The 9,591-nt window shown below is 58.6% G+C and overlaps 1 protein-coding gene across 1 annotated transcript; it reads left to right on the top strand.

The window, feature by feature from the left end:
- Window positions 1-2,176: 2,176 nt before the first annotated feature.
- Window positions 2,177-8,852, top strand: GP6 (glycoprotein VI platelet). The gene is made up of 8 exons (XM_055146095.1): window positions 2,177-2,210; window positions 3,783-3,818; window positions 3,913-4,170; window positions 5,011-5,295; window positions 5,632-5,703; window positions 6,666-6,725; window positions 7,602-7,652; window positions 7,946-8,852. The coding sequence occupies exons 1-8, from the start codon at window positions 2,177-2,179 to the stop codon at window positions 8,254-8,256; spliced, it is 1,107 nt and encodes a 368-aa protein (XP_055002070.1). The 3' UTR covers window positions 8,257-8,852.
- The last annotated feature ends 739 nt before the right edge of the window (window positions 8,853-9,591 follow it).

The following is a 9,591-nucleotide window of genomic DNA, read 5'->3' as shown; positions in this document are numbered from 1 at the left end:
TCACTGTGTGGAAGATTACAATGCTTTCAGGCTTAGGTCTCAGTTATACAATGCTGAAACAACCATCCCTTCACCAGTGCCCATATACCACCACCAAAAAAAAAAAAACCCACACAGTACACCTCCCATCCCGCCCCCCAACTCCTTAGCTTGTAACTGATAAGTTTCATTTTACATTCTGTTTACTTTGGTTACATTCAATATTTCAACACAAACCTCACTATTGTTGTTAGGAGTACCCCACTAGAGTCAGACCTACTGTGAAGACAAATGAGGTCGCGCGGCTGCAGTAGCGGCCGTGCGGTTTTGAATTTCTGTACTTTAACAAGAAGTCCAGGGAGATTTCTTCCAGATATTAGATCATTGCAGGCTTGAAAACCCAATCTGTGGTCGTCTTAATATGGCAGACACCGCGCCCTTCATCCCCGGAGAGAAAGAGGTGAGAGAGAGAAATACCTTTCCCCTCCTGGGCGGGCACGGGGCCGAGGCTTAGTTCTCAGGCTGGAGACATTCTGCGAGGAGTTGCCCATGCCGAAAGAGGTTTTGTTGGGTCTGGATTCACGCTTGTGCAGCTGTGGAGAGGAATCATTTTAAGTTTTTTTGTTTGCTTATTTTTGGGCCACTTCTGGCTCAGGAATTACTCCTGGCGGTGCTCAGGGGACCATATAGGATGCCAGGGATGGAATTGGGGTCAGTCACATGCAAGGCTAACACCTTATCCACTGTGCTGTTGTTCCAGCTGCCTTTTAAGTTTGCTTTTCATTGATCAGTCCAATGGGACCTCTGGGCTTTCGTATCACAGTTGCACACTGTTGGCACTGTGCCCAGGATGGAGCCGCTGCGGAGACGTGTGGTTGAATCAGTGGCCAGAAGGGTGGTGGCAGGTTATTTTTTCCCTGAGTGAGAACATTTTTTTTTTTTTTTGCTTTTTTTTTTGGGTCACACCTGGCGATGCACAGGGGTTACTCCTGGCTCTGCACTCAGGAATTACCCCTGGCCGTGCTCAGGGGACCATATGGGATGCTGGGATTTGAACCCGGGTCGGCCGCGTGCAAGGCAAACGCCCTACCCGCTGTGCTATCTCTCCAGCCCCGAGAACATTTTTATTTTGTTTTTGGACCTTACCCAGCATTGCCTGGGGCCATTCAAGACTGTGCTTGCTGGCGATGGCCAGTTTGAACCCCAGTCTCCGACGTAGCCCACTGAGCAGCCTCCAACCCAGGAACCTAGTTAAAACAACATTTTTTTTTTTTTTTGGTGGCTGGAGTGGACTGGAACAATAGCACAGTGGGTAGGGCGTTTGCCTTGCACGAAGCCATTCTGGGTTTGATTCCTCCGTCCCTCTCAGCCCAGCAAGCTACCGAGAGTATCCCCCCGCCCACACGGCAGAGCCTGGCAAGCTACCTGTGGCGTATTCGATTTGCCAAAAACAGGAACAAGTCTTACAACGGAGACGTTACTGGTGCCCGCTCGAGCAAATCAATGAACAATGGGACGACAGTGCAGTGTGGCTGGAGCTATAGCACAGTGGGGAGGGCGTTTGCCTTGCGCGTGGCTGTACGAGGTTCTATCCCTCATGTTCCTGAGTACTTCCAGAAGTGACCCCTGAGTGCAGAGCCTGGAGTAAGCCCTGAGCACTGCTGAGTGTGGCCCCCAAAACAAGGTTTGGGGCTTGGGGGCTATACTGGTGTTGCTGTGCTAGCTTATGTCGTGTCGGGGTCAAGCCAACCCTGGCCTCTCTGCACAGTCATTCCTGCTTGTTCTGTCTGGTTCCGGAGGGGACATGCCAGGCTTGGCGGGCTGCTTTCCCACCCTGTTGCGCCAGGACCCCTGCCCCTCACCCAGAGGCCTGAGGCGCCAGCGGACCCTTGCTGTGGGAGAGGGGAGAGATGGTGCTGGGGTGCTAGGGTGGGCCTCTGCCCACAGTTGGGGCTCCTTGTACTTCCTGTGCATGCCTCCAGGGGACCTGGGAAGGTCTGGGGACCTGGGGACACAGACAGTGCCTCAGGGGGCAGCCAGACGGTGCGTGCATGGGCTGGTGGCAGGAGATAAGGGGGCTGGTGGCTGGCGGGTGACCACTGAGGGCAAGGGGGCAGGGAGCTCTCCACTGTCCTGCATCCGGCTCTCTCCAGCACCCCTTCCTCTGGACTCAGGTCCCAGTGTGGGCAGAGCAGCCATGGCCTTGTCCCCCGTTGCCCTCATCTGCCTCGGTGAGTCCCTGGGAAAGGCTGCATGGGGGTGAAGGACCCCAGACTAGGCTTTGTGGGGTGCAGAGTCCCAGGCTGGACTTTGGGAGGTGAAGGGCCCTAGGCTGGGCTTTGGGGGGTTCAGAGTCCTGGCTAGGCTTTGGGAGGTGAAGGACCCCAGGCTGGGCTTTGGGGAACAATATAGCCGTGATGGAGCCGGGCAGGGGAGCCCACCTGGTCGGGAATGGGCAGGGCTGGGGTCTCTGAGCACTTGACTTTGAGTGGTCCTGGGGGGTTCCCAGCACTACCTGCAGCACTGCCAGCACCGCCTGGTGTTTAGGATGCTTGTGATGCCTCCCAGGCATGGTCAGGAGAGCCGAGGCTCCTGGCAGTTCGGGTGGGTGGTTTGCTGAGGTCCTGAGACAGTGGCGGGATCAAGTGGCACCAGGGACCCCACTGGGGTTGCACATGCCTCAGCCCTTGGATGAGTTCTCCAGCCTCTGTGTCACTGTTTCTTGGGGGCCCACCCTGGCTGTGCTTAGGGCAAACTCCTGGCTCTGTGCTCAGGGCTACCTCCTAGTGGGGCTTAGGTAACCCTTGGGGGTGCTGGGGAATTGGATCCGGGTCAGCAGCATACGGGGTGAGTGCCCTCCCCACTGTGCCATTGCTCTAGCCCCTGGGCGTGGACGAGTCATGACTCTGCTCCCCACCCGAGAAGGCAGCCGTGTGCTGCGCTAAGGGCTGTGGTCACTGGCTCCGTCCACTGTCTGTGCTCCCAGTGTCCAGGTGCACCGGCTACACATCCTTCCTGCCCTGTCCACGCAGATGTCTGGCCCCCCAGTGGGAACCCATGTGTCACTTCCCTCTTTCAGCAGCAGAATTTTATCACTAAGGGGCAGATGCTCCCAAGACCCCGGAAGGAAGAGGCGGGTTATCGACTGTGTGGTGTGGGCGGGGCCCCTGCTCCTCCCTTTGGCCACTCGTGCACCATGGCTGTAGGTGTTGGGCAACCGTGGATGACCACAGCGAGGGGAAAGGACCAAGTTCCTGTGTGAGGTCACACCCCAGAATTTGCAACCACATCAGTATCAAGGCCGGAGGGAAAATGGGGACAACAAGAAGGACACCAGACTTACATGTGCCACACTGGGCTTGGTCCCCCGCACCACATGGGGTTCCTGCGTGTGGCCCAAAGGAATTGTGGTTAATCAATATACTAAACATGCAATTTATTACTAAGACTCTGTGCCTCTAGGTACCTCCATCTACTTCCAAAACACTCTCCCCACGCCAGAGGAACCCCACTCCCCACCTCCCCAGATCCTGGCTGCCGCTTGCCCGGGGCACCTGGCTGTGGGTCTCCAGCGAGGCCTGGCCACAAGTGGCCCCCAGGCCCCTCTCCGAATATGCCTGTGCTTTCTGGGGTGTCTGCTTTCACTTCAGTCATGGGTGTGTCTGTCTTTGCAAGCAAGCAAACAGGCCCCACCCCAAAGTCCCTGATGCAAAGTGGAGAAAGAGTGGCTTGCACACGCACCTCATCCCACCCGCACGTGTGGGTCAGAGTGCCCAGCGCTGGCTCCTTCCCTCTCTCTGCAGGGCTGTGTCTGGGGCAGGCGTGGTCGGCTCAGCAGGGTGAGTGCGCCCCGGGCTGCCCTCCTGGGGCCCCAGGCAGGCGGGTGGAAACAGGAGCCCCTGTTGGCGGCTCCAAACTGTGCTTCCCTTCCAGGGCCCCTCCCCAAGCCCATTCTCAGGGCCCTGCCAAGCCCCCTGGTCCCCCTGAAGAAGCCAGTGACTCTCCGCTGCCAGGCACCCCCAGACATGGACGTGTACCGCCTGGAGAAGCTGGGCTCGGCCACCTACAGGGACCAGACAGTCCTGAACATCTCTGCCATGACACTGGGCTCGGCCGGCCGCTACCGCTGCTCCTATCAGAATGGGACCCACTGGTCACCCTCCAGTGACCAGCTGGAGCTGGTGGCTACTGGTAAAAAGGGGAGTGGGGGTGACCCCAGGTCATGCCATCTTCTACTCTGGGCTCGAGAGAGTGAGAAGGGGCCCGCGTGATAGTATAGCTGGGAAGTCTCTGGCCTGGCACGTGGCCAACCTGGGTTTGATCCCCGGCACCCCAGAGGGTCCCCTGAGCACTGCCAGGAGTGATTCCTGAGTGCAGAGCCATTGAGTAATCCCTGAGCACTGTTGGGTGTGGGCCAAACACACAGAGAAGAGAAAAAACTATGTTCTCACAAAAATGTAATACCTGCATGTCCCTGGCAGCATTCTTCATCAAAGTCAAAATATTGGTGTTCAGGGGCCCGAGCGACAGGTGGGCAGCGGGTGGGGGCTGGCCTTGCATGTGCCTGCACCGGGTTCAGCCCCTGGCACCACATGTGGGTCCCCGAGTTCTGCCAGGTGTGGGCTGTAAAAGTTAAAAATTGAAATTGAAGCCTTTGAGAACATGAAAATGGTTTATTAAGAAATATAAAATAAAAGGGCCAGAGCAGTAGTATAGCGGGGAGGGCTTTTGCCTTGCCCATGGCCGACCAAGTTCGACCCCTGGCATCTATGTGATTTCCCAGCCTGCCAGGAGTGATGCCTGAGTGCAGAGCCAGTAGCAGGCCCTGAGCATCGTCAGGTGTGACCTACAACACCAAACATGCAGAGACATGGTGCCAGACTTGAGCCTTCTGAGCCGCAGCAGGGCTGGCCGTGGGCTGCGTGCTCAGGCTGAGGGGAGGAAATGGGCTTCTTGCTGCAGACGGGCCCCGACCCTGGGCCCTGACCCTGGGCCCTGACCCTGGGCCCTGATCCCGGGCCTGTCTCCCAGGTGTGTACGCCAAGCCGGCCCTCTCGGCCCTGCCTGGTGCCACTGTGCCGAGGGGCGGCAATGTGACGCTGCAGTGCCAGACCAGGCACGGCTTCGACCAGTTCGCCCTGTACAAGGAGGGGGACGCGGCCCCCGTGAAGAAGCTCGACCGCTGGTACCACGCCAACTTCCCGCTGCTGGCAGTGCAGGCCCTGCACAGCGGTGTCTACCGCTGCTACAGCTTCTCCAGCTCGGCTCCGTACCTGTGGTCGGCCCCCAGCAACCCCCTGCATCTCGTGGTCACAGGTCCCCAGCGCCCGCTCAGCCTGTGTGGTTGGGGGGAAGTGGGTGCAGGAGTGAGCCCGGGCCCTGGGGACACAGTGTGGGTGGGTGTAGCCTGGGAGTCCTGGGACCAGCTGGCCCCTTCCCATCCCACCCTGACACTGCCTTTCTAGGGTGATGTTGTTCCCCCCGGGTAGGGCAGAGGGTGGGTCTTTGAGGGCACCAGCACTCACATGCTGGCACCCCTGGCCAGCGCCCTCAGAGCCGGTTCCCCAGAGACAGGTGGTGGGAAGGCCTGGTGATGGCTGAGACCCCCAGCCCACAGCACAGAATGCCCCCTCTGCCCCCTCTGCCTTTCAGGGGCCTCTGGGACCACCAGACAGCAGCCCATGAACGTCCCTTCCCCAGCACCAGCCCCAGCCCCAGCCTCAGGTGAGTCCTCTGTCTCCAGGAGCCTCAGACGCGCCCCCCCCCCCAATGCCTTCGCTTGGGTCTCACGTACCTGCCCGTGGAAAGCCACAGCAGGTGAGAACTTGCTGCCACCTGCCTCCAGCCTGGGGTGTGCCAAGTCCACAGTGAGGAAGGATCACCAGAGTGCCTCTCAGCATGTTGATGCCGGGGTTCAGGGCGAGAGCACAGCGTGGAGGGCACTTGCCTTGCACATGGCTGACCCGAGTTCCATCCCCAGCATCCTGTAGGGTCCCCCAAATACCTCTAGGAGTGATTCCTGAACGCAGAGTCACAAATAGCCCCTGAGCACTGCTGGGTGTGACCCAAACACACATATACACAGAAAAGAAAAAATTATGTTCTCATAAAAATGCACTGCGTGTCCCCAGCAGCATTATTCATTATAGTCAAAATACTGGTGTGCAGGGGCCTGAGCACACTCACTGTGCTAGCGCTCCAGCCCCTTTATTATTATTTTTAAAAAGGGTCTGGATCAGGGAGGGCATTTGCCTTGCATGCACCTGACCCAGGTTAGATCTCTGGCATCCTCTATGTTCCCCTGAGTACCACCGGGAGTAATTCCTGAGTGCAGAGTCAGGAGTAACCCCTGAGCATTGCCACCAAAAAGCCAAAAAAAAACCCAAAAAACAAAAGCTTGTGTGAAAGGGTGAAGATACTTGCCTTGCATGTGGCCGACCCATTGATGTGGTTCAACCTCTGACTCTGCAGAGTCCCCCAAGCACCACCAGGACCCTTGAGCACAGAGCCAGAAACCAAAAACAACGGGACTAAAATCAGAGCAAGAGAGTGCTCTTAGTGGGGCGAAGGCAGGTGTGGGTGCAGGGATGGTGTGGGAGAGAGTGGCCTCGGGGCTCAGCCCTCCACAGTGAGGCAGCCCCCCCCCCCGTATCCCAGCACCTGTATCCCTCTCCTCTCCTGCTTAGAACTCCCAGAAACCGTCATTGTGCAGAACTTCTCTGTCTTGAACAAAGTCTCCTCAAGCGGTGAGTGTGACGACCAGCTCTCTCTGGACGGGGCTCCTGACAGTGAGGCTCAGACACCCCCACTTTCACTGGGCCCTGCCTGCCACCCCACCCGCACCCTGGTGAGCTGTTCTGGTGGGCACTGTTGTCTGTTGGTGAGGCCCCTCCTGTCTCTCTTCTGCCCTGCGTGCGTATGATTGTTATTTGGCCGCACCGGGTGTTGCTCAGGGCTGACTCCTAGCTCTGCACTCAGAATCACTTCTGGTGAACTCAGGGGCCAGGTGGGATGCTGGGGATTGAACCCGGGTCTGCCGCATGCGAGGCAAGTGTCCTCCCCATTGCCCCCTGAAGAGAGAAACCTGTATTTGTCCCTGCCTTCAGGCTGTCATGGCCGTGCTGATGGCAGCAAATTGCTATAGTATATACACAACGGGATATTACTCAGCAAGGAAAAATAAAACTGGGCACAGATTCTAGCTGCTTCATGGAAATCACCAGCTCTCTGGGGGGGGGGATAGGGGGCTGGGGTTTGGGGACTAAGAAGGTGATGGGGATGTCCGAGTTTGGAGCCCACGGAGCATTCTGGGTAATGTCACCCAGTGTCATGATTGTCGCTGGTTTTCTGTTTATCATGGCCCTGATGGCTATTTCCCTGGGTCAGATGGGATACTGGCTCACAAATGCTGTCACTGGGGGCGATAGGACAGTCGGTAGGGCGCTAGCCTGGCATGTGTCACTCCCAGAGACCCCTTGTAGGGAAGGGGTGTGGGGTTCCAAGCAGGCGCCCGATGCCTACCATAACGCTCTTGCGGTCATGGAAGTAGGCGGGAGGTGTACCTGGGGGCGACCACAGGGGCAGGGCGCAGGACGGTTCTGACTCTCCTTTGTCATTTCCAGAGTCTACCAGGAAGACCCCGGAGACCCCCAAAGGACCCCCCACTGCACCAGGTGAGTAGCAGTCCCCGCAGGCGCTCTCCATCTGCGTCTCCCCCAGAGCCTGTGGGTGCAGGGCGACAGAGGGTGGTGCAGGGCTCGGCCGGCCCCAGTCGGGACAGGAGGTCGGGCTTCCCCATCCTGCCCTGCCTCCGTCCCGTCCTAGTCCCCCTCCTCCACCGCTGTTCCCCTGTTCCCTTCATCCAGCACCGATGGGCGGGGAACAGGGTGGAGTCGGGAGGGGCCGGGCCAGCGGTCAGATTCTGGGAGGGCCGGAAGCGCCTCACCTCACCCAGCGCCCCCTGCAGGCGCCCCCCTGCAGCGCTACTCCACAGGCAACGTGGTCCGGATGTGCCTGGGGGCGGTGGCCCTGGTCCTGCTGGGCGGGGTCCTGCTGGAGGACTGGCACAGCCGGAGGAAAGCGCTGCTGGCCAGGGCGCTGCACAGGCCACTGCCCCGGCTCCCGCAGGGCCGCGGGGGGGCCGCCACAGTCTCAGGAGCAGGGATGAAGAGTGGCGACACGGGAGCTTCAGCTGTGACGGGCACGGACACGTGTGATTCTCCGAAAGGCACTTCTGGGCTGCGGGGCGGGGCCGGGCCCAGAGCTCAGTCCCGGTGACTGGCAGGGAGTGCTAAGGCCCAACGGCCCGGGGGTTATGGGTCGCCCGCCCCCACTCCCCCAACACGGTGGATACGGTGGTCGGTAGCCCAGCAGGAAGAGATCCTGCCTTTGGGCCTGAAAGGGCAGGGGAGGGCACTGCTGCCAGCCCAGCACCTCTGATGGCCCCTGAGCAGCACCGGGGCAGCCCCAGACAAGTCCAGGTCACAGATCAGGCGCAGCTCCACCGCGATGCCAGGCTAAGGGAACCAGGTGCTACTTTTTGTTTGGTTTTGATTTGGGGCCACACCCAGCAGTGCTCAGGGCTTAGTCTTGGCTCTGCACTCAGGTGCACTCCTGTGGGATGGCAGGGACCCAACCTAGGCACGATGCGTGCAGGCCAGCGCCCTCCCCACTGTCCTGTCGCCCCGAGGCATTATCTGTACCAACCATATCTCTGAAAGTAAAGATGTATTTTAAACAAAGCTGTTTAGACAGGCCCAGAGGAGGCACGGGGCTCTGGCTCACGAGCAACCCTAAAAGTGAGCCCTGAGAATTGTCAGGTGTGATCCCAAAACCAAAATAAAAGAATGAGTTCGACTCTTAGAAGCAGATTCTGCTTCCCAGGGACTCGGGACAGCAGCACGGCGCAGAGTGCGGGGCCTGGAGCTGTGCGTGGGCAGGTACCTGGGAACAAGGTTCTCAAGAGGATCGAAAGACCTCAGGGGCTGGAGCGATAGCACAGCGGGTAGGGCATTTGCCTTGCATGCGACCGACCCAGGTTCAATTCCCAGCATCCCATATGGTCCCCTGAGCACCGCCAGGAGTAATTCCTGAGTGCAGAGCCAGGAGTAACCCCTGTGCATCGCCAGGTGTGACCCCCGCCCCAAAAAAGAAAGACCTCAAAGGTCTGAGAAAAGATGCAGTTTCCAAGCCCTGGGCTGTGTGAACACAGGGTGTGAGGTCCGTGTCGCGAAGCCGCGGAGTGTGAGAGTGGCTCCCACCATAATGTTCTGTTCACACGGAGAATGAAGATGATCATGGGATTGCTCATGGCGATGGTGTTTCCCCCTGGGTGTTAGGCCACACCCTGTGATGCTCAGGGCTTACTCCTGGCTCTGCACTCAGGGATTGCTGTGGTGGTGCTCAGCATGTGGGGGATTGAAACCAGGTCTGCCCTGTGCAAGGCAAGCGCCCGCCCCAGAGTTATGGCTCCTGAGTGAATATTCCTCAGACCTAACAAGATATAATTTTTTGTTGTTGCTTTTGGTTTACAGGCCACACCTGGCCATGCTCAGGGTTTATTCCTGCCTCTGCACTCAGGAATTACTCCTGGCGGTGCTTGGGAGACCATAA

Source organism: Sorex araneus, chromosome 8 (assembly GCF_027595985.1).
Source record: "Sorex araneus isolate mSorAra2 chromosome 8, mSorAra2.pri, whole genome shotgun sequence".
NCBI classification, from domain to species: Eukaryota; Metazoa; Chordata; class Mammalia; order Eulipotyphla; family Soricidae; genus Sorex; species Sorex araneus.
This window is presented reverse-complemented; position numbering and strand designations above follow the sequence as displayed.

Excerpts from the sequence above, each read along its gene's own strand:
- GP6 (XM_055146095.1), top strand. The coding sequence starts at position 2,177 with ATGGCCTTGTCCCCCGTTGCCCTCATCTGCCTCG. Across the intron at positions 4,171-5,010 it reads GCTGGAGCTGGTGGCTACTG|GTGTGTACGCCAAGCCGGCC; the intron begins GTAAAAAGGGGA and ends CCTGTCTCCCAG. Across the intron at positions 7,653-7,945 it reads AGGACCCCCCACTGCACCAG|GCGCCCCCCTGCAGCGCTAC; the intron begins GTGAGTAGCAGT and ends CGCCCCCTGCAG.